We start from the raw sequence: 27912 nt of genomic DNA, 5'->3' as shown, positions 1-27912 counted from the left end.
ACAATGAACAATATCGTTTTTCAGAGGTGTCTTCATTTTATTGGCTGCTGGAGTATAGAAGACTGTATAATATTTGAATAAATGATTAGTAATAAAGTAGCAGCAGCTACATATACCATAAGAAAATGTTAGTGTGTAATGAGACTAATTCAAAAAATGAGAACATAAAATATGTAATATATCACACATGGTTCATATACATTTCCTTTAGGGCCTGTTTGGAAAGCCACCTGGTAATTGGAATTGGTGTAATTACTAGGGTAGTAATTACACAGCCTAGTAATTACACAGTCAGTTTAGTTTAAAAATAAAATTTAATTATAAAAAATTTAAAATTAATATTTAAAAAATATTGCCTCTATAAATGATATTAAATTAGTTATTTAATAACACATTGTTTCTTGAAAATATATTAATTAATAATCATATATTTGTAACTAATATTGTAACAAAAATAATTGATATATATTTTTCAAATTAATATTTAATTTTAATTAATTATAAAACTTAAAAGAAGACTTTTTTTGTGAGAACGTCATGGATTGGATGTTTGACAAAAAATAATATTAATAAATATAATGCCATAACATTATTCAAATGTTTGACACAAAAAATCCGTCAAATGTAAGTGAAAAATAAACAACGTACAATGTGAAAGCAAATAACTTAAAATTGAAAATATAATCTAAATTCAAAATCCAAAAGAAAAAGTTCAACATAATACTCTTATGTCAAATTCCAACAGTACATAGTAAGTTCCAACGTAACTTAAGTAAATAATTCAAAAGAAAGGAAAAATATAAGTCTATAACCTCTTTCACAATGAAATTCTACTTTAATAACGACACCCGTTATATGTCAAGTTTGTTAATAACTCATTCTTTCCAATATTAAGAGGTGTAGTTTCAAATATTAGAATAATAACACGGTTATGCTAAATGAATAAAATTTTAAAAAAAAAAAAGGAGCAATTACATGGAATCACAAGAATAAAGGTTGGGAATGAAAAGAAAGAAAATGAAAAAAAAATAAAAAAATACATTTTTAAAAAATAATAAAAAAGTAAAAATAAAAAAGAAATTAAAATAATAGAAATAAAAAAAATAAAAAATAAAATAAAATAAAATAATAGAAATAAAATAAATTAAAAATAAAAATAAATTAAAGTAAAAAAATAAACAAACTAAAAAGTAACCCTGTAATTACAAGGTGTAATTACACCCAATTCTCAGCCCCCTTGAGAATTGGAGAGTGTAATTACACCCTGTCAATTACACTCAATTCCCACATAACTGTGTAATTACTTGGTCAAACAAACAGGCCAAACTGTGTAATTACACCCAATGACACCCAATTCCAATTACCTGGGTGGCTTTCCAAACAGGCCCTTAATTTGTATTTCTTCTCTCCCTCTTTTTTCTTTGAAACGATCCACGCATCGCGCTAGTACATATACTAGTATATATACAAATACATAATATGCATCTATTCCTTTGATGTAAACGCCGATACATATATAAGTTTTTACCGGATTTAACCCTCCAAAATTCCAAAAAACCCACTAGTTACCGGTTCATTAGTACTAGTCCGGTTGAGACTCTTTAGAAAGAAACAAAGGCCCAAAGCCGCCATAAATCTGAAAACCCTACATAAACCCTGAACCTTCTTTCCCATCTCTCAAGTAAACTTAGGACCAAACAGACAATTCATGGCTTCTTCCTTCTTTTCTTCTCCTTCAAGCCACACTCACTGAAACAAAAATCCCTAATATTCTCAGTCTCATAGCGAAAAAAAAAATATTGAAAAAAATGGGGAAAACGTATGCAGCAGGGCTATTTGCAGCCCTAGCTACTGCCAAATTCGGTACGGAAACTGCATATGCCGATGGTAGTTTCAGTTTCTCTCCTTTTTCCACTTCTTCGACTAATAAGGTAGCAAGTGCTCCTGTTGATGTTCCTCAGCCACCTCAGCCCTCAGCTGAAGCTCCTGAAAAACCCAAGGTTCGAAATGATAATCCGAGGACTACTTCTGCTGGTTTTGATCCTGAGGCACTCGAAAGAGGCGCTAAGGCTTTGAGAGAGATCGATAAATCCAAAAGTGCCAAACAGGTTTGTAATCTCAGTTAATTTTAGTTCCAGAAGTGCCAAACAGGTTTGTAATCTCAGTTAATTTTAGTTCCAGAAGTGCCAAACAGGTTTGGAATCTCAGTTAAATTTCTAGCTTTAGTCTTAACAAGGCAGTTGTAATGTATGTGTATCCCAATTTGTTTGGGGAATCAATTAGTTGGAAAATGTTTTAACTGTCAAAATTTGTGACTTGTCTATTGTTGTGTAGTTTAAATTTAATAAGGGCTCGTTTGGCCATGACAATTGTGAAATTTGAAAAAGTAGCTTTTGTTTTCAAAGTGATTCTTTTTAAACTTTTGTGAGTGATTTGGATTGAAAAAAGTGAAAACTCCATGTATCCCACTGCCTTCTAGCTTTATTCTTAAGAAGGCAATTATAATGTACAACTCCATGTATCCCAATTTGTTTGGCGCTGTTACAATTTGGGGTATCTCTTTTACCCTTCTTTAAAAAAAAAGACATTCTTTGGAATTTTGCTGTTTTTTCTCATGAGAGGTTTCATGGTTGGTTGAGAAGTATTTTGTGGTATGCTATTAAAGGTTTTGTCTTTTAACTTTCCTTTCCCAAAATTCTGGAAGATATTAAATCTGAGTTGTTTGTTGTAGGTATTTGATGTGATTAAAAAGCAAGAAGAGACAAGGCAAGCGGAGTTAACTGCAAAAATGCAAGAGTTTAAAGCACTGCAAGCTCAAGCTGAGACGGTAAGATTAATTTTCTATCGACTGTTTATGTGATCAACTCATTAAGAAGAAAGTTCCTTTTTTGTTTTTGTTTTGTTGGCGATAATGGAAGTTTCCCTTTATTAAGAAAAAAGTTCCTTTCTTTTGATGAACTTTCTCTTCATCAAAAGAAAATTTCCCTTTTAATGAAGCCGTAATCAGAAGTATGAGCTGACTAATGCTTGTTGTAGTTTGCCCTATTATTTCTTTTCATAATTTCATGATTTGTTTTTGGTTTTGATCTCCATTGTTTTATGAGGATATTCCCCGTGTCATGTCTCTTTTTTGTTTTTGTTTTTTATGCTCTAAATCTTTATGTAGGGTGAGTTTACTAGATGTAATTAAGCATTACTGGTTGGTATTAAGGTGGACTGGAAATTTCATTGGCTGCAGGGAAATGATTATGTAATGCCATGTGCAAGCTAAACCAAGTGCAAATGACCCAATTCTTTTTTCTTAATAATTTGTATTAGGGAAGTTTCTGAAGACAATTAAGCCATGCACTTCAGCTATGCCGTTCAAACTGCATCTGGAAATAGATCTAGAGTGTGGCCTGCTGAATACGTTGTTGTTTAAACCAAGTCGGGGAATTTGTACTTTGGTTTTCCTATTTAAATTTTCACAATTTGTGCACTTGGGCATCCACCAAGTTTTGAACCATATGCTACTGGTCCTCGGGGAGTTCTCAGTTAAAAAATAATCATTTGTTTACTTATCAAATTTTTTTTTTTTTTTTTATTATTTGTTCACTAAACAATCAAAAAAATTATTTGTTGTTGGTTCACTAGTCTAATCAGTGCCGCGCATTTCACTTTTCTTGTTTGTAAGTATCAAAATATGAACTCTACTACTTATGTATCAATGAGGGAAAAAGATATGATTAACTTTCTTTCTTTTAACAGGAAAGACAAAGGGTTGTATACGATGAACAGAAAAAACTGGCTCAGCAACAGGCACAAATCAAGTCGCAGATGGCTCGATATGAAGATGAATTAGCAAGGAAAAGGATGCAGGCATGAAACATTTTGCATAATGTCATGGTTAAATTGTATTGTACTAACTGATAAAGCTGACTTCTGCTTGCATTTGCAGGCAGAAAATGAGCATCATAGAGCTAGAAATCAGGAGTTGGTAAAAATGCAAGAGGAATCTGCTATGAGACAAGAGGCAGCTAGACGGGCAACAGAAGAACAAATCCAAGCGCAGCGCCGGCAGACAGAGAGAGAAAAGGCAGAAATAGAACGTGAAACCATAAGAGTGAGAGCTATGGCAGAGGCCGAGGGGAGAGCACATGAAGCAAAGCTGGCTGAGGATGTTAACAGAAGAATACTAGTAGACCGTGCAAATGCTGAACGGGAGAAATGGGTTGCCGCGATTAACACAACTTTTGATCACATTGGAGGTTCTTCTCTAACGACCATCTTAAAGCTTGCCTTAAATGGGTATCCATGTGTAGAGTTATGGATCACATCACTATATTTTGTTCGTGTTATTAGTATTGACTTGCTAAATACTTCTTTTGCTTTGGTGTTGAACTTTTTTCTTCTGAATCTGCCTTTCATGCCAATGGGCTATGCTTGTAATTTTTGCGGAAGAGACCATACAATTCTTCTGTTTCTTCCGAAACAGAATCAGGAAGAGATTTGAATTTATATTGTGGAGTAATATTTGTTTGCTGGCGTCAGAAACAATTGATGAGTTTGTAATTTAGACATTTTCTATGCCTATTTTCCTTTTTATCTTTGTCAATGAGTGTAGCAGATTTTTTTATTTTTTTTTAAATACACCACACACATTTTCTGGACTCCTTACATATTTTAAATGCTTCATTCTTCTGATTTCTGGCACGCCGTAGTGACTACAATTAGTGCTGATACTTGAGTCGGGGATTAGAACTTTGCAAAAGATAAATTGCAGTATGAAACATTTTTCTCTTTAAAAGGCAATCAAGCATTACACATCTATACCATATGCACATATGTAGCTAGGCTTGCATTTCTATATGATCTTTCTGATGTGAAGATATTAATTTATGCAGGTGGTTTCCGTGCAATACTAACGGATCAAAATAAGCTTGTTGTGGCTGTTGGTGGCGTGACAGCTCTTGCAGCTGGAATATACACAACAAGGTATTAAATATATTCTCAAAATAACAATGTGAAGTTGTTGGCATGTGCAATTCTTTTGCAAGTCATCCTAACTATTGTGATGTGCATTTTCTTATGTACATTAGTTGCGGGATCTAGGCATTTTCTTTTCCTCTCAGAGACCCCATGAACAGACATCAGATACTTTGAGCACGCCTTTTTGTTTATTCTAAAGTTTCTAAGTTGGAAATATATTTTGAAGGAGCTTTTCTTATGGGTGGCTGGAGGAAAAGTGGTGATGTTTTAATCAAATTGATCAGTCATTTACTTTTCCAATGGGATTGACATTTCCTCTGGCTGTTTGAACCTTTTACGGTTATTGGCCTAATTCTTTTAGTTTGAGCATCATTATTGTTCAACCTACCTTGTGGCGGTAAAATGAAGATTCATTAGCGACAAGAATCCTACTGTAATAGGATGCAAACTTTTTAACATTTATATCATTTTAGCCATGCTGGATTCATATGATAATTAGCTACTGGTATAATTATCAATAATCTACTTGTCTATCTAAAATGGCTAATACCAATGAAGAAGTTGGTTGATTTGGAATAGGCGTTGGGTAAACTATTAAAGTTTTGGTATACCTGTTATTTCATCCAAAAAAAAAAAAAAACTATTAAAGTTTTGGTTACCCTCTTCGATTTTGTGGTTTTTCTTGAAGACACTTCACCAGCACTATCTGTTTTCCTTAGTGTATATAATATGGTTGATGCAAGTTTGCTATCTGGATGGCAGGGAAGGTGCAAGAGTTGTTTGGAGTTATGTGGACAGAATATTGGGACAGCCATCATTGATCAGAGAGTCATCTAGGGGTAAATATCCCTGGTCAGGCTTCTTCTCGCGAGCCATGAGCACTCTTAAAGGTGCTAACGGAGGTTCTGCAACCAAATCTGAGAAAGGATTCGGTGATGTTATTCTACATCCATCTCTTGAAAAAAGGATTCAGCAGTTAGCCAACGCAACAGCTAATACCAAATCTCATCAAGCTCCATTTCGCAACATGCTCTTTTATGGCCCTCCAGGAACAGGGAAGACAATGGTTGCTAGAGAGCTTGCTCGCAGATCTGTAAGATCTTTCTCCCATATTTGTTTCCCTTTTCGGCTAATGAGTAGTGATCTTAACATATTTACTTATATGGTGTGTGTTTTCCATTCAAACTTCTGAAGTATTTCATATGGGTTAGGAAGCCCGTTGATACAATTTATAGTAAATCGTTGAGTTTCCATAGAGCAGGCATATGTCTACCATCTCATAAAGTTTACACAAAGCCACTGATCAAAAAATAAAAATAAAAATAAAAACAAAAAAGTTGATACGGAGTCTCACAATTCTTAAATTAAAGTCTCTCAAGAGTGATGATGATTAGTGACTTCCTTCATGAAATATCTATAAATTGGCACTTCTGATTTTGTTTGGTGGTCAAATAATATGTTTGAATCTGGTGTCAGGGACTTGACTATGCATTGATGACGGGTGGTGATGTTGCACCGTTGGGTTCGCAGGCTGTTACCAAAATACATCAGTTATTTGACTGGTCCAAAAAATCCAAAAAGGGTTTATTACTTTTTATTGACGAAGCAGATGCATTTTTGTGCGAGTAAGTGATTTTTCCCTAACATTGTTCCCTCCGGCTAATCTGGATCTTTAATAAAATATCTGGATAGGTTTATACTATTTAATTGGGTTGCTGTACACAGAGGTCTACTTCCTTCAATGAAGTAATTAGTATAACCTTGTTCGGGGGATCTCTGGAGTCTTTTGGTACTTTAAGATATACTGGAAGAATTTGTTTTAAATACTAGGAGTGCAAGGCACTCAAAAAAAATCAGGGAGACATTGGCAGGCCTCAATGGTGATTTCATTATGGAGACCTTGCTCTCCTTTGAGAGAAAACTCGCTGAAGTTAGTCTGCTGCTGATGAAATTATTGCTTCTAGGGAAATGACTATATAAAGCAGATATTCTGCTGAAAATCCAATTGGATGTTTTTTCCTGAAGTCATGAAGTAACACATAGAACTGAACTTATGCCATTCAGGTAAGCTAGACAGACTTGCTTTTGCATGATGGCAGAGCCATAGATGATCTTGGTGACCCACATATGAAACTTTCCCTTCCCTGCCTGCAACTCTTTCTAAGAACTAGTTAGAGAATAGGTAAAATAAAATTCTGACCTCGTAAATGTCTTAGGTTATGCCACATTGCTCCCCATTAACCTGTTATATCATCTCCATTTTCTGATATCAAGGAAATTGTGAATATAATTGAAATAATCGAATGATTCTATCCGAGGTATATTTATATGGCTTGTCAGATTTGCACTTTATCATGTTTAGATGTTTGGCACTTAGAATCCGATTGTACAGCTGTTTGATCTATGAGTTTGTGTCATTTCGTGTCAATTTCAGGAGAAATAAAACCTACATGAGTGAAGCTCAGAGGAGTGCCCTCAATGCACTCCTTTTCCGGACTGGTGATCAGTCAAAAGATATAGTCCTTGCCTTAGCTACAAATCGGCCCGGTGATCTTGATTCAGCTGTTGCGGACCGTATTGATGAAGTCATCGAGTTCCCTTTGCCTGGTGAAGATGAGCGCTTCAAGCTGATCAAACTGTATCTTGAGAAATATATAGCTGAAGCTGGGGAAAGGAAACCTGGCTTGTTTTCAAACTTATTCAAGAAACAGCAGCAGAAAATAGAGATAAAAGGTTTGACTGATGATATTCTGAGAGAAGCTGCAGCCAGAACGGAGGGATTTTCAGGCAGAGAGGTCGCGAAAATGATGGCTAGTGTTCAAGCTGCTGTATATGGGAGTGAGGACTGTGTATTAGATGGTAACTTGTTTCGTGAAGTGGTAGATTACAAAGTTGCAGAACATCAGCAGAGGAGGAAACTAGCTGCAGCTGAGGGTGACAAGTGAAGTGGTTTTTAAAGTTGGAGACTTTTGCCAAAGAGTTGATCAACGGCGCCTTCTGAGAAAATTATTGCTGACAAATTCTTTTCAATGAATGGTTTATTTATTCTTTTCCCAATTATTTGGGAAATTTTGGCTTCGTACGAGTTAACAGTTTCATTGTATGATTACTCATAGCCTAGGCATGCTCTGTTTTATCACGTTTTTACTGGCCACTCGTGTATTCAGCGCATGGAAATAAAAGTGTGAAGGCTTAGAATTATCACCAAAAAAAATAAAAATAGAAGTTGTCTTTTCCACTATGTTTTTTTGTAAAAGGAATATCTAGACAAGGTGTAAAATATGAAGAGATATGAATCAAATATAATGTTTGACTTTAAAAAGGAAATATGATATGTAGCTTTCAAGTAGTAGATGAATCAAGAGACATTTTCATAGCTCCTTAGTAAATTAAAATATTGCGAGTTGTTTGCTGCTTTATCAACTTGTTGGAAGCACACAAAGCTAGAGTATGAGCCTGTAAGATTAACATTTCCGATTTATGTGAAACTCGTTCTCAATTCAGACATTCGGTGATGAAAAGAGTTGTCTTTCAATAGTAGCCATTCGTTGTATCCATTGAATAGAATTATTTGCAGGTTGTTACCTTGACATTTGAGTATTAAATAAGCAAATTCCGTTGTATATGAACACAGAGGACGACATTTAGGGTTGGAAAAAAAAACACAAGATTTCAAAAGAAAAATATTGTGATATGAATATGGTACCCTTGGATTGCCATATTCTCAAGCTTCTGACTTGTGATAATGGAAGTGCTATTGAGGAAGCAAGAGTTAATGAATTTTGAGTTTTTGCAAGACATGTTTATACAAAAAATGTCGGCGTAAGCCTCACGAAACAAAAACAAGCCTTTTCCCCCTCTGCCCCAAGACATTTATCGAGAGTCTTGCCTCAGGGCGAGTTCCAATTGTGCATTTTTAAGCATTATATCTAGAGCAATAGTTGTGAATTATAATATACGTCATGCTAAAAACCTTTGGCAGCTAACATAAATTTAATCAGGCAAAAGCTTGTGCTATGTGTGTGCAAAAGAGAGAAATGAACTTGCCAAAAGCATCTCCATGACAGCTTTAAGAAAATGGATCACATGGAACCCTAATCCTTATTACGAAGGCAAAACTTGCCCACATTAGTAGTGCAAAGGAACATAATAAACACAGCTCCTTAGATATAAAATGAAGACGACTTTCTTAATTCAGGAATCCTCATGATGCAGCCCTAATGGTGATGATCTTGAACAAAGCGCAAACCACAGTACTTGCATACAGCTGGCTCGGGCAGATCAAGGCATATATACTCAATTGGATGTCCAAGAGCTGGATTAGTGTCTGTTTCAGAAGAAAAGAAGAGTACTTTCAGGCAGATTTATTCGTAATGGAAGCAGTATAAGTCCTAAGCAACTCAATAGCACTTGCAAAAAAATGGGAGCATGACATAGTATTCAAATTACCTCCTTCGCAGGCAGCGATCCTTCCCTCAACCTTGATAGGTGGAACTTCATTGATCAATTCCATGGGAGATTTCTTGCTAGTATCCTACCATTAAGCACCACAAAACAGTCAGGAAAAGAAACAGAGAACTTTACAGGGAGAAACTTCTTGCTGTAATTTTGGATTAGAAGTGGCATAATTTTGATGATACCTCAATTCCTATTCAACCTCTTAAAGCCAAATGCTTAGTTAATCTTTTTGGCTGGACAATGTTGTCCCCAATATCTAATACTGAACATTTTTTAGATTTTATTAGTACTCTTAATTTTAGAAGGAATCAATGTATCCGCCTGAAATTCTCTTTTGTTTTTTTGCCTATCTGTAATTACGCCCCTGTAATTATGCATCTACTTGATGCTTTTCTAACGAAACATCTTACTTCAAAAAAAAAAAAAAAAATGAAGTGGCGTAGTAGAAACAACAGCAAAAACAAGGACATCATATCTTGGTACCATCTTGAGACCTTATGAACCTCTAGCTATTTCTGATCAAGCTTTATTGTTCCACTGGCTTGACACTGATAACATATGGAGAAATTTCTTGATGCAATCTTCGTTTAAAAGAGGTATGGTGAAAACAACAGCGAAAAACGAGGACTTCATATCTTGGAAAATTCTTGATAATTATTGTTCCACTGGCTTTTTTCCTTTTATCAAAGCTTATTGTTCCACTGGCTTGACATTTATATAAACTGGTCGGCCATTTATATGATTTCTGACAAGCTTATAGAAGTATGAGCTTTACATATGATTCATGTCCAAAAATGACTGAATAATGGATTTTCTACCACGCAAATGGTCACATAACTCTATGGCGCAGCCTGTGGTAAGACTAAAATTTTGGATTGGGGATGAGGGGGAAAAATGATTTACTACTTGGGCTGCAAGCATGCGAGGACAGCTCACAAGCTACTCAAGCAATCTAGGACTTGCTTAATTTGACTAGCATTCAGTTAAGCTCAATACTAGTCGTCTCCATGCTCGTGAGACACTTTAAATTCTTCTCCCAGATAAGTGAAGCTTAAATACATCTTGTCTGAATAGAAACCATTAAACATCTTCGTACTACTTTTCATTCACATTATGATTACAAAAAAAAAAAAAACACATAATAATACATCCATCTTTGTTTTTTTTTTTTTGAAAAGCACACACTACTAAATCTACTTTTCAGTTGACAAATGTTTTACTTCTCCCCTACATCCATCTTTCTAGTCCTGTCAGTCCAATCTCCGATCAGTCCCTTCTTGCCATCTACAATCCTGTTTTCTCTCTATTTTTATTCACCGTCTCCAATATTTCTGCTTTTGGCTCTCCCACTTCATTTCCTATGTCAATCTCATCTTTCCTTACCCATGATTTCAATACTGATTGCCATTTCAGCTTCCATTTTTTTTGAACATGCAAGCAATACAAAATTCAGGTTGCACACTCAACCACATGAGAAATGTTGAAAGTTGAGTTGCGAAGGTACTCATTCCAATGGTTAAAATTGGAAACAACTAATTTTACCTCAAATCAACAGTTCAATCTCAAGCCTCACAGCTGCTAGATTGTGTCAATCTTAAGCTAGCCTATCTCAAGCATGGACCTGACAAAGTCAAGCTTGCCTCAGATTTGGTTGGCTCAACTTGCCGGCATCCATGTATATCAAGGTGCACAGAATATTGTGGTCCTAGGTATAGAAACTTGTGGTCCTTCGGGAAGCGTATGACACCAAGCTTGTTTCGTTAGACTTTCATAATCTATGTTTAAAATAAATAAAACGCATCAGATGTTAGTAACAGAAGGACACAATAGAGTCAGAAGAACTAATAGGGTGATAAACCATTTTAAGAGCTCATCTAAACCAGACCCCACTTGTGGGATCACACTGGGTATGTTGTTGTATTGAGAGTTCATCCAGTGACTACCAATTTAGCATCTGTCCCAGTTCTATTTTGTTTGGAAACAATAAAGTGAGACTCAAAGTAGTGCTACATTTAAAAGAGAAATGACTTAATAGTGAAGAAAAAATTGTAAAGAGTAAGAATGGTCCAAATTACCTTAAAAAAAGTACCCTCGTAAAAATAGAACAAAGAAATGTGAAAGGAAGTTAGCAAACTGGAAGACTAGGAGAACCGCCAACAGTTCACAGGAGAACCATTGGGGGCAACGAGCAAACCAAAAGGGATACAAAATGGTGTTTTAGAGAGATGGGGAAGCTAGCAAACCGGAGAGCCGATATCTATCTATGAGGGGTAGATTAATTCTGATTAACACTGTACTTAATGCAATGCCTGCCTACTCTTATGATGTCTTTATTTTCAGTTCCTGTAAATCTAGCGAGGAGAATAGATGGACTACGAAGGAACTTCCTTAGGCAGGGTAAGAGTGACAAAAAAGGAAACTCGCACGACCAGTAAGAAGGAAGGGGGAATGGGAATTAAAAATTCGGGATAGAATCAAAGTATGATGATGGAGTGGTTATGCAGGTTTGTTGCAGAAGACAATCACTATGGAAAGATGTAATCAGAGGAAAGTATGGGACAAAAGGGAAATGGACAGCCAAGTCTGTGAATATTACTTATAAACTGTCTTCGGAAGTCTATCAGAAATCTATAGCCTAAATTCATGAACAAGTTCAGCTTCAAAGTAGGAAATGGAATGCAGATATCTTTTTTGGAAGATGATTGGCTAGGTCAAGGATCAATGAAACAACTTTTCCCTGATATTCACAATCTAAGTCAGCAACAAAAAGCAGCAGAGGGAGAGGTATGGGCACGTCAAAGATGGAACCTAAGCTTCAGAAGACAACTAAATGATTGGGATATTGGCAAATTAACTTAGTTTTAAAATATTTTGGACCAACTCAAAAGGATCTCTACTACTCAAGACTATATGATTTGCAAGAGAATAGGCAAGGCAAGTTCTCAGTCAAGTCAGCTTATAATGAATTCAGCTTCTCAAATAATCAGATTGGATGTTGGCCTTGGAAGATGATATGAGAAGTTAATATTCCATACAAAGTTCGCTCGCTTTACACGGCTTTCGGCAAAGAGCCAGTTTTGACACAAGACAACGTTACTAAGAGAGTATACCGATTATGCTCTAGACGTTACTTATGTGGAGATGAGGCAGAGACAATCAATCTCCTCTCTTTGCACTGTAAGTTGACAGTTCAGTTACGGAAGATATTTATAACCTTTTTTTTTGGGTATTATGTGGGTTATTATGCTAAGGAGAATACCTGAAATTCTAGCATGCCGGAACAGAGATGGTAGCCTTTCGGGTCAGAAAGAGAGATGGAGGATTGTGCAGCTGGAGTTTATGGAAAGTCTGTAAATCCATCAGGAAGATCTGGAGAACGAGCATTTTTTGGGTCATTTGGACAGAAAAGAACAGACAGTGTTTTGAGGGTTTAGCAACTCCAAGCTACTCCCTGAAAGCTAAATGTTTAATGTTCTTAAGTAGTTGGAGAAATCTCTCCCCTATTAGCTCTCCTGAGTCTTTGTTGGATTTTGATAGCTCCATATCTTTAGCACAGGACTGTTGTAATAGAGCTCTCAATCTCACTTCTGTAACTGCACCTGTACAGTGATTTGCGCATCTTCTTGATGCTTTTGATATTAATCCTTACTTCATCAAAAGAGAGTCGGAGGATTGACCCAGCTTGCATTTGGTGTAAAATTGGAAGAGAGAAATCAAAGATGCTTTGAAGATCTTTCTACAAAAGGATGCTTTGACGATAAATCCAGAAGCTAAAAATGAAGTATCTAGTCCTTTTCTATTTTGTGTGTAAGCAAGAGTACTTAGAAGACCTTGAATCTATTTTTGATGTTTTAAAATCCTTGTGAGAAGACTAAGGAATAGGAATTCTTCTTGTCCCCCACCAGTAAATATGGGTGACTTCATATTTTGTGTAGATTATTTATTTATATATAAATATGTTACCTTCTAAAAGAAAAAATAGAACAAAGAAGTACTAGAAAGTGTAGACAAAAAGTTTTCTTTTAAGAAAGTGAACACATTTGTAACAACCCAAAATAGAAAGTAGGAAAACTAATATGGGACATACTTCATTTTTGAATAGTTGCTAGAAAAATGTGGTCACTGTTTCTCAATTTGCTGTTTCTCCTTTTAATTGTGCGTTCTACCTCCCGAAGGCTTCACTATTCCACTTTCTCTTCGTCCTTATGTTTTAACGGCAACACAGATGTCGGGTGGGATAATCCCTTCTTCATTAGCTTTTTAACCTTGAAGGTTTATTTTTGTTCAGTTCTTATTTGCAGCATCTACTCCCAATGTGCATTTCTGCTTTTGCACAATCTTGAAAGTACCAAAGGCAATCCACAGACTATCTGATTTTAGCCCAGCACATATTCTGACTTGAACTCGACATACACTAATATGGTTGCACTAATGTATAACTTATATTTTAATCCCTCCAATTCTTCCATATCAGCTACTCTCCCTATATGAGCATGAATTTGGTTTACACGCTGCTCTTGGCAGATGAGATTGACTTTTTGATAATTTTACTCTCCTATTTTCTTCTTTTAATGGTTAATTATATTCTTCTGTTTGCTTTAATGATGCTAAATTCACCGACCATATACAGTTTTCTTCACAAATGACCAATGAAATGCATTTACCATTTTCAGTCTCATTTATGGTTATCCATGGTGAAAAGTATGATCCTTTGTCAAGTTCAATCTCGAAAGAAAAGGAAAATGAAGTGGAACCACATCTTGAGCCAAGTTGTTTGTTCAAAATTGCACAACATCTAAGGACAGGTATGATGGTTTCTTTTAAGTTTAACAGGAGTAACTAATTGAGATAAGACCTCTCCTGAAACTAGCCCACAAAGTTTGATGATATGCATGGCAGTTTTTTCCTTTTTCCAGATTTGTCTAGAGCTCCATGTAAGAAGAAGCTGCAAGCACAGTATACCTTCTTGAGCTATTGTAAAACATGATTTCAAATTCAATTTTTTCATGTGATATAAGCAAATTGCATACTTACAGGATAATCTGCAACACTGAACATTCGCTCCCTTTTCACAAGATATAAAGTCACCCTAAAAGGTTAGGAAAAATCGTAATCCCTCACTTTAGAGAATCAATTCTAACTTCACATACATCTTCATCCTTCTTATTTATGGCAAAAGAATAATAGCTCCGCTTATCAAATTCTTCTACAAACGGACTTCCTAGGGTATCGAACTACAGAAGTTTCCAAAAGATTTTAGTTTTTTTCTCCTCGTGTCTCCAAGTTCAGAAATTCCTTTTGACACATTCCACTGGAGAATAAAAACACACGTCTTTAAAGAAGATGAATAAATTATCAATATCGAAGACCATGAGACAAAAGAAAGGGCAGGGAAGAATAGAGTAGCTAAAAAAAAAAAACAATTTATTGATGATCCATAAGCTAGGGCATCACGAGTAGAACTCCAACAAGAAACAACAAAAGCAAATATGTCATCCATCACGATTCTGTTTAGTAAAAAAAATGGAATCTTTTGATAGACAGATGACGATAGAGAAATTGATACCTGCATCCATTTGTCTGTGTGGGAGGTGACGACCTCGCTGCTACCAACGCCGCTGAGACTTCTGGACCCGAAATTGGAAGATTTTCCTGTTAGGGTTTTCAGGAGATTGCTGGCCATTACCATGCCCTGTTTCCTTCCAAATGATGCCATTCTTGTTTCGCCCCAAAGCTGGAATTCTCCACTGATGAGATTTTAGCCTACTGGGAAGGGTCAAGACTCAGACTAGATCTTGTTTCTTTCTTTCTTTCTTTTTTTTCTTTACTCACCTATCCGGGATTACTTATGAAGAATATGATTATATTTATGTATTATTAATTTATGTACTGGTTAGTTATTCCATACTAGTATTATTTACTACTTATATATTTTAGGCTCGCGAAATTGTAAATTGGCAACAAAATTTATACATAACAATTAAAATGCTATCAAATATGAAGTACCACTTACCCTAATTTTAATGCATAAATAATTCACATCTTAACCAATAATCGAAACAACAAAGGATAATCTTCTATTTGTATCCCGCCATATATCTTGGTAACTTTTTTTCTTTTAATTTTTTCACTTTCAAATTTAAAATTTTGAAAGGTTTTATTTCCAGAGGATATTGCCAAGACGGAAAATCCTTTATTTTATTTTTTTATGTTCAAAGGAAAAAAGAAAAATCTAAGATGAGCAATAACTTAGAAAAAATCACAATTAATCTTGTAATAAAATAATAAAGAAAAATTTACAATCAATTAGTAAAAGTATTAGTTTTTCTACATTGTTAGGGGAAGAAAGAAATACAACTATGCAAAATACCACTTAAGCCACAAGATTCAAACACATAACACTAGAATGGAAGATTTTGAATGTTTAATAATTCGCAAGACATGTAATAGAAACTACGGAAAAGGGCCTAAAATACCTTCGATCTATTAGAATTGATGCAAAAATACCTTCATCCACCTTTGAGCCCCTAAATACCCCCGCCATCCACCTTTTGAGTCTATTATACCCTTATTTCTAATGGTCTCATCTCATTAAATACGTGACATCATTTAATTGGTTACCCCATATAATTAACTAAACTCATTAAATTTAATCTAAGTTGACCGGATCCCAACCCGATCCGGATCCTCGTTAAACTCATTTTACTGCAGCAATCTGTGTTTGTTGTGGTCTTGCTCCTCCTTTTTAAAGTGTTGCTTGCCGTGAATCTCAAATTCACAATTCCTAATCAGGTATTGAGGAGTTGAAAAGAAGCACTTCCTATGACAATGCTTGCTTCTGCTGAATCTTTTCATTTTGTTTTGTTATGGAAATACAGAATTTTAGAGAGGTAGAGCCTGCATGAGCATTTCCTACATGCCAAATCAGTTTCAATTTTAAGCTCCTCATTGTTATAGATGCAAAAGTTATGACATAAAATTCAAATATCTCAAGTTAGTTGGAGATGGTGCACGTTTACATGTTCAATAATTTGTACTTACTCAATTATCTTTCTATTGTTTGAGATATTATTGTCTCTATTATCACTTCCATTTTTTAGTGTATGAGGTTATGATTACAAAGAACTAATACTATCTTGGTCTTTAATCCTTTGCAGAAAATGGATTTTAAGTTTCCTTTGATAGTGTCTTGCATACACTTTATTTCCATTCTGAGTACTCACACTTACTGGTTTTTCTGTCATTCAAATTCTGAATACTCACACTTATTTCAATCTTATAATCATCAGACTAAATTACAAGGTCTTTAATTTGGGGCGGGTCGGGTTTGTTGGGTTGGTGGGTGGGGATCCAGTCAACTTAGATTAAATTTAATGAGTTTAGTTGATTATATGGGGTAACCAATTAAATGATGCCACGTATTTAATGAGATGAAGCTGTTAGAAATAAAGGTATATTAGACCCAAAAGGTGGACATCAAGGGTATTTGGGGGCTCAAAGGTGGATAAAGATCTTTTTGCACCAATTCTAATAGTTCGAGAGTATTTTAGGCCCTTTTCCTTAGAAACTAAATGTACAAATGTTACTAATAACATCTAGTGTCAACATCTGTACATGAAGCTTAGAGCCCGTTTGGATTAGCTTATACAACAACAACAACAACCCAGTGAAATCCCACAATGTGGGGTCTGGGGAGGGTAGAGTGTATGCAGACCTTACTCCTACCAGGGTAGGACGACTGTTTCCGAAAGACCCTCGGCTCAATAAAAAAAACATAAAAAAATATAAAAAGAGGTCAGATAAGGCTAAGAGATTCAAAGCGATATGGAAATGAAGTAACGCAAGCGGCACAGATAACATAGAATAATTAAAGCACAGGAAATAACAAATAATAGCATAAATCAGAGCACAGAAAATTATACTACAATAATAACATAGAATGGATTAGCTTATAAGCTGTTAAAAACAGCTTATAAGCTGTTTTAAGCTTTTTTGAGTGTTGGGTTGGCTAGCTTATAAGCGCTTTGATTCATGCAGCTACTATGGTAATAGTTGGCGTTTTCATGATAGCAAGGTGCTCCCCTTTATTTGAATACCCACCTCCGGCTTTGATTTTGTGCTTAAAATAAACCCAAAAAAATAGTTGGACCCGTTTAGCTTAGCTTATCTAAAGCAGCTTATAAGCTGCTTTTTTTTAAGCCCATCCAACCATGCTCTTAATCATTTATGGTTAAGCAGTAAAAGAGACAAACTAAATAATACACAAATGCTATTTACACTCGCTCATACTTCTCAGGCCTTCAGAATTGGTCTAACAGAGTCCACTATATACCGACTTGGGAAGCCAAGAAGATCATCAGCACGTCGGTACTCAGATAATGCTCTGTGCAGTGTGGCAGACATTGCCAAACTCAAGGTTGCATGTTATATCAACTGATTGAGTCCTTCACATAATATTAGCTTAGCTCCAGCCCTGCTGGTATGATTGCATTCACGCTACTCCAAAGCACAATTGCCTACTTGATACGATGTGATGTACTTGTAATTTGGCATTCTTCTCATCCCACAAGAAATTCATTAAAGGGTCCAGTTTTCCAAAGTCTATGCTGATGAATCAGTCAGCTTTCGACCTTGATCCAACTTCAAGATTTTCCAAGAAGGGAATCCCGGAACTGTTCATAGACCTCAAAACCCCTTCTGCTTTGAGTTTTAAGCTTGCTGACCTGTACAAATGCACAGCTGCACTCATTATAAACCTGTCAGGTTTTAAGGACTTGGAGATTCGTTCAAAGAACAAGAAGCCTTCCTCCACATAACCATAGTCCATGTAACCTCTAAGCATAATACGATATGACTCTAGGTCAGGTTGTAGTCCAGCATTCACGAGATTTTTATACATCGTTTCTACTTTTCCAATTAATCCTTCTTTTGCAAAACCTGATAGCAACACGTTAAAATGAGCACAAGAAGGGGGAATTCCTTCTTTCTGCATAGAATCAATGGCATTTTCAGCCCCTGAGTACTCTGCTCCACTTGTATATGCTCTAATCAGTGCAAGATAGGTTAAGGAGTCAGGTGAACAACCATTATTCCGCATCCTATGCATGAGGACTTCAGCTTCTTGGTAAAGTCCAGTAGCAGCATATATATTGATCATAATGTTGTAGCTCACCTGCAATGTGTAGCAAATTCTTAGTACTTAAATGGGGGCAATCCACTTCTCAGGATACTCCCACACAATATATGGCATTGAACATAAACAGTGCATTATTGACAACCAAGACATGTAACTATGTAAGTTTGTACTGAAAGCACATGGCAATATATCACCAGCAAGGATGTAGCTCTACTGCAGATGACATATTTACTGCCACAAAATAAAAGAAAAATGATTTTTCTACTGGATCTGGCTATGATTATGCATATATACCTGCCCAGGTCTTATCCCTGCTTCCTGCATCTTGGCGAATAGATTAGATGCTTCATCATATTTCCCTGCATTGATTGAAAATAAGAACTCAGAAAATTGCTACAACTAAAACACTGATAGAAGCCAAGAGAATACAAGTAGAGCCACCCATTTCCCCCTCCGCCATCACCCAGGAAAAACCAAAGCTCTTCACCAACAAAAAACAATTGGGTACAATACAATCATTATGGCAGGTGTTTGAACAAAGGCAGAAAATGAGCATCTTGAAATTATAAAATTCAGAGCATAGAAGTATGGCCATTCACATTAACAATTTCTTGTTAGAGAATTAGGAATACACAGAAGATAAAGGGGAAAACCAAGAAGCTTAACTAAGCCACAAAGATAAAGATGACAATTTTCAATACTATCTTTGTTTACGAGAAATTGTGAGACAAACAGGAAATTAGGAGAATATGCGTTTGAATGATCTTCACTAATAGGGCCCAGGGTTTCTAAAAAAAACCTGATGAGATATTTAGACAGCAGGTAATTACCAGCCTTTCCGTAATAACATATCAAGTTCGTATAAGCCTTTTCATCCAAAGAAATGCCCATCTTCTGAGCCATATCAAATGCCTTCACAGCTTTATCCAGGTCTCTTCCTCGCCCATATACACTGCATCCACAACCAAATTCTTACACTTTGAGAAATGCAAAATAAAATATCTTTCCCTCACTCAGTTTAAAGAATGTCATGCTCTAACCTAATCATGGTGTTGTATGTGTGAATTGTAGGAGCAACACCTGAGGAGAGCATGTGCTCATAAACTCTGGCTGCAAACCGCAATTTACCTGCACTCCATTAAAATGTCTTCAGGTCTCAAAAATTTTCTGGTCAATATTGGATCTCAATATGCTCCAAATGGAAACAAAAAGTGTCAAATGCTTTAAGCAATCGTCTCTTTGATAAAATTTAACCTGCGTCCAGCATTGCCTTGATAAATGTATTATAAGCCACAGTATCAAGCTCTAAATTAGCACGCAAAGAATTGTGAATAATATCCTCTGCTTCAGTATATCTCCCTGCAATGGAATTTCAACAACATCAAGCAACAAAATCAGATAATACAAGCAAATAAGATAACTAACTATTCTTCTTTCCAGTTCAGGTTCTTCTAGCAGCTGTTCAAATGCGAATCTCAAAATCTATGAGATATGGAAACTCTTTATGCATTCACTTTTTCTAATCCTAATGCAAAATCCACCAAGTAACCCCGGGGATCGCAGTTCCTCAACAAATAACAACAACAACAACAACAACATACCCAGTATAATCGCACCAGGTGGGGTCTGGGGAGAGTAGAGTGTACGCAGACCTTACCCCTACCTTGTGAAGGCAGGGAGGCTGTTTCCGATAGACCCTCGGTTCAAGAAAAGATGCAAAGACAACAATAACAATAGGCTGTTTGTTTGTTCCTCAACAAACAAACAAAGAAATAAATTCAGCGGTGTTCCATCTATATTTAAATTTTAGGACAAACAAAAGATATAAAAGAGATCAATTGCATCAATAGAAGGCATTGAAGACATCAGATGAAACACCAAATATCTGTTCAACCTATTCGATTGGCACAAAGCTAAACCAACTTGAAGTACCAGGAACTTAAGATATTGTACTAGAGTGTTTACAGTTTAGGATTATGCCAAATTAGATGATTGTATAGATACTGTACTTTAAACGCAATTTGTACAGTATAATACAGAATCTTAAATTGAACAGAAAACATTCAAGTCAAAGACTCCATACTCTTACCGCAATTACTTAAACCATTCACTAGCATGCTAATTGCAACCGGACCAAAAACATGCCCTTTCTCCATCTCTTCCTTGTAGAACATGTAAGCTTCCTCTTGTTTGCCACATATATTATATGAATCAACTATAGAATTGTATAAAAGACTTCCAGTCCTGGAAGAGTCCGTAACAGATGCAAAGATATTTAGAGCTTCCTTCAATTTCTTCTGCTTCCCATAAAAATTGATCAAGGATGCACTCGCAGAATCCTCTGGTTTTTTACCCTCCTTCATTAACAGCTTATAAAGGTTTTCCGCCTTTGAAATGTCACCTACAGGCGAAATTGATGTAAATTACCAAACAATCTGGTGTCTTAACATTTCTTGCTTAAAGGATGAACTAGAGCGGAAAGAAAAATTCAGATGCAAGAGTCCTAGAAGCCGACATGGCCACCACTTCACTAACCATACCACCATAGTGGGATGAAGTCATGAAGCTAACGAAATTATGAGATCCTAGGTTCTATGCTATTTAATCAAAACATTTCATAGGGACAGGAAATGTGGAAAGCTCAATTCTGCCCTAAGCCAAATTTGTATGCATATCAAGAATATTAAAGAGCAGAAATAGTCAGTGCTTCTTACACCTAACTTACTAAATGCGAGAGCAAGTTTATTTACCTTCTTTGGCGAATTTTCTGACAAGCTGACTAGCAACAGACAGGCCATTTGCAGTCTTAAGCAACAATTTTAGTGTTTCTTCTGCCTTCATTGTATTTCCATCTGCTATAAAGAGGATAAGGGCCAGCTCAAAAGCCATAGCACCTGGTTGGTCCAAGGGCTTGGAAGCAATTTTGGTTGTAGTAAATCTATCATCTCCACGAATGGCCACAGAAAAAGTCTGTGTAAATACAGAATCTTCAAACGTCTTGCTTGCACTGAACTCTCGTATCAACTGCACTGCATCTCGGACCATTCCTTCAATGCAAAAAACTTTCATGACTATCTTGAGAAGCTCCTCATCAAATTCGACTTGAATTTTCCTTATCTGGAAAATAAAATCTTTTGCTTTCTCAGTTAAACCGAGTCTCATGTACAAATTGAGCATGTCTTTGCAGAAACCACACTCAGGAATTTGCATCTTAGAGAGAGCCTGAAACACAGCTTCGGCAGATGCCACGTCTCCCTTCGCAATATGGCACCTCAATAAGATACCATAACAGAAATTTGAAAATGATATGTTTTTTGACTTCATTTCGTCCATTATACTCAGTGCTTCCTCAATTTTTCCAGCATTAAGATGGACTTGAGCCATTGTTGTATATGTTTTCTCGTTACTAATCACACCCAACTTCTTAACGTCTTCATAAGTCTTTTGAGCATCTTCGTAGAGACCAAGCTTGCCATATATTCTGATAAGCAGGCCATATATGACTTCATCTGTTTTGATGCCATACCTTTCCATCTCCTCAAACAGAGCAAGTGCTTTGGGATAATCCTCCTTTCTGTAATACATTGTCAAAAGTGAAGCACATGTAAAGTTGCTCGGGATTATCCCTTGTGATCTCATATCTTCATAAAGCCTGAAAGCATCATCATAGTTACCACTCTTTGAAATCAGACTGATGAGAAGGCTATAAGTTGCCTCCTCGGGGACGAACTTCGAACTTTTCATCTGATTAAAAGTCTTAAAAGCTACTTCAGCGTGACCTTCTTTGACAAGTGAGCAGATAACAACTGTAAAAGTAAAATGATTGGGCTCAACCCCTTTTTCAGTCATCTGTTTCCATATACTTATAACATTTTCATGAAGTGATTTTTTCTGTAAAGATGACAGCATGAAATTAAAGACTGCAGTTGAAGGTGTAATTCCCCTTTCCTCAAGAGCAAAAAAGAAGGAAATCATAGCTTTGTGACGTCCCCACCGAGCATAAGCACACAACATGGTACCACAAGCAACTTCATCAGGTTCACACCCCGTTTCAAGCATTTCCAAAAAGGTCTGCTCAGCTAGCTTGATTTTCCCAACTTGGCCGTATGCACGGAGGACAAGCGTATAGACAATGACACTTGGCCGGTAGCTTAACTGTTCCAAGCATAAATCTAAATTACACCAAATTAATATTTCAGATTCTCCAAAGAAAGTAGTATTAGAAACAAATACTTGTCATCATATATGCTAGTTTCACAGAGTACACGTGACGCAATCATAGACAAGTTAATCTAGATCTTAGAACGATTTAACAAAAGCATTATTGCTTGGAAAAAACAAAAGGTATATTGAAAAACTTCTAAGAAACAATAGCCCCAAAAAAAACATTCTGCATAAACAGTAATGGGTGAAAATAACTATTCCCTCCATTCAAATCTATATGACACCCTTTCCAATGTAGAAAGTTCCGAATTGTTTGTCAACATTCCATATCTACACAACTTTCAAAAGTATGAAGTTATTCAAATTTTGAACACGATGTGATATTTCTCTATCGAACTAACTACTCAATCATTACTTTAATATTTTTCTCCACTATCATTATTTTCTTATAAGGTTTTTCTCAGCTATCTGTAATGTTATAGAAGTCAAATTAACACCTTAAACATTCAAATTCCATCATAATATATATTGAAAAATGCAATCTTGTAAAAGGAGACAAAATAGAAATACCACATGAAAGCTGCACCAGCCTCTCAAAATTCAATACTACCATCAGATATACAGAAAATTTTCACACAGTTATCCAATCAAAACACCAATATCAAGTATGATATAATTGGGGCTTATCTAGCTTAATGTAAAAGTTTAAAGCACCAATAACAAACTCACCTGTAATTTCATCCAAGCAAAAAAATCTCTAACTTGTCTCCAACCCCTTTGTTCTTTAAGCACAACACACATTTCTCTAAAACTAAGCTTAGTAACAAAACTCCCCATCACTTCCCTCATATCATATGACCCTTCAGCTTTACCTGAAAGACTCCTTACCCTCTTAATAGCAGCAACTACATGTTTCCCATACAAATGCCCATTTCTATCATCTTCCAAATATTGCACCATTTGCTCAGGTGTTCTTTTAATCCATTTGGGTGTCAAAGCTTGTGATCCTTGGTTTCTTCTCAAAGCGCTTAAATATTGGGCTTTACCTTTGATAATTCGACGAGCGTTGTCATCTGAAAGTGGGTTTTTGGCGTGTTTTGATTTGGGTTTTGGTTTGTTTAGGTTCTTGTTGCCGTTGCCGTTGCCGTCACTGAGTGACCATGGGTCTGGTGTGATGGAACAGGAGACTATGGTGGGTTTGTGTTTGGGTTTTTTGGTGGGTTTGTGAGATGGGGTTCTTAATGGAGTTGAGTAGAGGAATGAAGATTGTAGAGCTTCCATTGATTGATTTGGAAATTTTGACAGAAATTTGGAGTTCAGTGAAAAGAGGATAGCATTGATAATGGCGGCTCAAAACTAACTTCAAGAATCTGGCAGTTCAAATATCGCTTCTCTTGGTCAGCAATGGTCAAGTTTTTTAATAAGTAGTCCGTCCGTCCGTTCCATTTAAGGGCTCGTTTGGTTGGGGAACGAGCTATTCCAGGATTGTTATTCCACCATAGGAATAAAATAGCATTTTAATATCGGGATAATTAATTTCGGAATTAGTTATTTTGTAGTTTTATTCCAACCAAACGTGACATAAAATGGTACTAAATTTTTATCCCAAGATTATTTTTGCTTATCCATCGTACCAAACGACCCCTAAGTGTGTTACTTTAATTTGACACAAAATTTAAGGAAAAAAAATTTAAATTTTATAATCCTAAATTAAAGATGTCTGTAATATACTGAAATATTCTTTCAATATATTTGAATTGTCAATTTACTAAATATAGATGAGACAGACAAAAACGGAAAGTAAGCCATTTAAATTGGAACACAGGGAGTGTTTGCTTATTGTGAAAAGCTTGTCAAAATTTTAATTTTTTTAACATAAAAAATAATTATTTGACCAAATTATTTTTTCTTTTTCCATTTGTTTCCGGTGCTCATTTTGGAATTCATGCGATTTGTATGCGCTTAGAAGTCCTCTTTTGAGAGGTAAAACTCTCTACCAAATGTGATCCATTCTCACACCTTGAACTCAAAATATCCAATTAAGCAAAGTCAGGTGTAGTGCTTTAGTTATGGGTTCATCCAAATTCAATAACTCTAATAAATTGTGAGAATTCGCAACTCGAACTTATAATCGTCAAATCTGAATCTGCCTTATAATTAAGGATGATGTGATCGTCACAATGCCACAACCCTGAATACTAAATGACCAAATCATTTAAGATTTACTTTTATCGTATAAGTGTTTGAATTGTCAACTTAACAAATATAGAAAGAAACACTCTCTCTGAGATAGATCAAAAAAGAAAGTAAGACCGGAAAAATGAAATGTGTAACATTCGATTGAAAGAAGATAAACTGATAAATAGAAATAAATGAACATATGAGGGTCACATACAAGTTTACAGTCGAAAAAAGAAAATTTTCATTGTTACAGTGTATGAGAGAATAGGCTGGTTCGATTTTGGTTTTTGGTCATCATTGGCTTGAAATTTCAAATTTTCATTTTCTAAAATTCTCAATCAAACTGGATCCGTTCTAGGCCTAATCGATTCGTTTTTTTATTTATTATTATTACGGTTTGGAACACAAATCGGTATGTTCGATTTGTTCAGTTTCAAAATTTAAACAAGCAAACTATTTTCATTTTAATTTTAGAGCAAACATAAAAAATTCTAAATTTACAACCTTATAACCAAATTAGCGATTGCATTTCTTTCTCTCAACTATAAATTATCTTGAGTTAAGTGATCTTCATATAGAGACGCATCAGGGCAGAAAAGAAAGGAATTGGCTAATGTCTTTGAGCTTCTAAGGATTTTAGTTGTAAAATCCTTATTTGGTCATACGACCTCTTTTGTGGGCTGGAAAGGAGAAGGGAAACCAAACTTTTCTATCCTTATCTTTCTCATCATCTATAACGTCTAATGAGGCTAATGATGATGATTTTTTTTTTTATCTTCTGCTCTAGAATTTCCGATAACAATGGCGGAAAAGCTAATCAGATAGTTAATTTATTCCCTAAACATGAAATCAACAAGGCAACAGGGGATTCTGCATCAGCTATTGAACAGCCAAACTTTTTTGTTCTTCAATAGAGCTTGTTTTCATTGCTCTTCAAATGGATGCTTTTGATTTTGGTATTGAGAAAATGGAAAACAGAGTGATTCCGATATTCCACGGTTTCAAAAGCATCGCGAAGCTTTCTCACATCGTTGAGCTTTGCATTGGAGTTTTTGTGCTCTTGTGAAGTTCTACTCAGTTGCCTTTTGCAGTCAAAATCTCCGGCGAGTATATCCAGCAATTTACTCCATTGTTGAAGCTTCATTTGGGCCGGGTAATGAGTTATTTTGGGTGTTGGCTGGGGCAAAAATGATCCGGGTCCTCTAATGTAATCTCAACCCTCCATGTGTCTATTTTAAGGTGGGACCCACATATTTGACAGTTCGGGGCATATTTAAGCTCAAAGTATAATGGTAGGGGTATTTATGTTCCAATAGTATAAAGAAGGGTATATATGAACCTTATTTGAAAGTAGAGGGATAAATATGACCCCTTCCCGTTTAAATTATGAGCAGATATAAAAATTAGCTTGATTCATGCTAGACACTGCTTTATAAAATTATTTCAACAATATAAAACATTTGCTCGAGATTAAATAAACCTACGTCCACGAGAGATGAAGCAAGAGCAATAAATTTAAATGACACAATCAATAAATATGAAAGAGAGTAGAAATGATAGACTGAGATGGTTACGCTAACTCTCTAATATCCTTAAAACAAAGAAGTCATAATGAGATATTTATAGATGTGTGAACAAGTAATCAGCCAGCGTGACAATCTCCTTAGAGAGAGTGACAATTGTCATTTTTCAAATTGAGAGAGTAATAAGTGTATGTTTGTGACACTTACCGTTAACTTTTAATAGACCAATAGAATTTGTCCAAACAATCTTTTTGAAATAGAAGTTCTGTCCTGCAGGATCATTTTCTATCCACAACAATCGAGTATTGAGTGAATCACAAATGTAAGTTCGAAGCATCGCTCTCAAATTTACAAAATACTTTACGCAAGTGCCACAAGATTTCACAAAAGAGAGCAACATAGCAATGTTAAAGAAAATCTAATAAATGTTGGTGAAAACTCAACTGAATTAAGAATCACAATGGTGTTTCACCATAGTTGTGAAACTGTTCATACACGAGTGAGGAAGAGAAAGAAGAGAAAGAAGTTGTATTGAATAACACTGTTATATTGGAGCAGAAGATGAATAGCAAAATATCTAGGGTATTACAGTGCATTGATGCTAACTCAAACCAGTAACTACAGCTGTCATTAAGGCACATCAAATAATGCAATACAATATGATTACGTTACGGAAGATGTTATAACAACCATGCAAACAAAAAGAGTGAATAATGCAATACAATATGATTACGTTACGGAACATCTTATAACAACCATGCAAACAAAAACAGTGAATAGTCATTGGGTCCACGGTTAGCACAATTGATTTGAGTGGGTGATTTTCATTGCATCTTTTCCACCACGGCATCTTAGACATTCTATCTCCATTGTTGGTTACTCTATATATACACACGTGAAAATGAAAAAAGATACAAAGCATACCGTATTTAGAAGAAAATAAGTACAGTAATGGAAATCTGGTTTATCATTGTGGTCACTCTTTGCATATCTTTCTTCCTCAAATCCCTATTTAATCTTATCAACTCCCCTGATTCCAAATGCAAGAAGAAACTCCCACCAGGACCCTACAGTTTTCCGGTGATCGGCAGCTTATTATGGGCGGTAAGGTCCTCAGCCGACTTGGAACGCATTCTTCGTAACCTCAAGGCTAAGTATGGTCCTCTCATTACTCTCAATATGGGGTCTCGTTCTACCATATTCATAGCTAGCCACTCCTTAGCCTACCAAGCGTTAGTCCAGCAAGGCGCTGTTTCCTCCGACCGGCTCACCAGTGGAGTCCGCAACATCAGCCACTCCCCTTACGGCCCCTTATGGCGTCTCTTCCGTCGAAACCTGACTTCAGAAATGTTGGTGATATTGCAATGAAATTACAATTACAATTGAAAAATAAAAATGAAAAAATAAAATTTCTTCGGCTGAGGCGCGGATATCTCGCTCTCTTTAAGGAGATTCAAGCCCACTGCAGCAAATTTACCGGTC

General features: G+C 35.8%; 3 protein-coding genes across 4 annotated transcripts; 1 reads left to right on the top strand and 2 right to left on the bottom strand.

Annotated features, from left to right (window-relative positions):
• Positions 1-1604: 1604 nt before the first annotated feature.
• On the top strand, positions 1605-8209 carry LOC132632244 (uncharacterized). Its single transcript, XM_060348094.1, has 8 exons — positions 1605-2108; positions 2732-2827; positions 3748-3858; positions 3938-4247; positions 4884-4974; positions 5731-6061; positions 6445-6593; positions 7403-8209. Exons 1-8 carry the CDS (start codon positions 1809-1811, stop codon positions 7911-7913), a joined length of 1899 nt encoding a protein of 632 aa, XP_060204077.1. The 5' UTR covers positions 1605-1808; the 3' UTR covers positions 7914-8209.
• Positions 8210-8931: 722 nt separating this feature from the next.
• Positions 8932-15270, bottom strand: LOC132632243 (NADH dehydrogenase [ubiquinone] iron-sulfur protein 6, mitochondrial). Its single transcript, XM_060348093.1, has 3 exons — positions 14993-15270; positions 9418-9502; positions 8932-9295 (listed from the first exon to the last, which is right to left on the bottom strand). Exons 1-3 carry the CDS (start codon positions 15140-15142, stop codon positions 9186-9188), a joined length of 345 nt encoding a protein of 114 aa, XP_060204076.1. The 5' UTR covers positions 15143-15270; the 3' UTR covers positions 8932-9185.
• Positions 15271-17254: 1984 nt separating this feature from the next.
• Positions 17255-27383, bottom strand: LOC132632241 (pentatricopeptide repeat-containing protein At5g27270). Of its 2 annotated transcripts, none has more exons than XM_060348092.1 (8): positions 26638-27383; positions 21313-22734; positions 20652-20963; positions 19817-19921; positions 19603-19690; positions 19393-19514; positions 18857-18921; positions 17255-18598 (listed from the first exon to the last, which is right to left on the bottom strand). In XM_060348092.1, the coding sequence occupies exons 1-8, from the start codon at positions 26828-26830 to the stop codon at positions 18041-18043; spliced, it is 2865 nt and encodes a 954-aa protein (XP_060204075.1). In that variant the 5' UTR covers positions 26831-27383; the 3' UTR covers positions 17255-18040. The 2 variants fall into 2 exon arrangements, with proteins under 2 accessions (XP_060204075.1, XP_060204074.1); XM_060348091.1 differs by lacking the exon at positions 26638-27383 and adding an exon at positions 23456-24183 and having other exon boundaries at positions 21313-22717.
• Between the last annotated feature and the right edge of the window lie 529 nt (positions 27384-27912).

This window comes from Lycium barbarum, chromosome 3, assembly GCF_019175385.1.
Source record: "Lycium barbarum isolate Lr01 chromosome 3, ASM1917538v2, whole genome shotgun sequence".
NCBI classification, from domain to species: Eukaryota; Viridiplantae; Streptophyta; class Magnoliopsida; order Solanales; family Solanaceae; genus Lycium; species Lycium barbarum.
The sequence above is the reverse complement of the archived record's forward strand: the minus strand, read 5'-3'. Positions and strand labels throughout refer to the sequence as shown.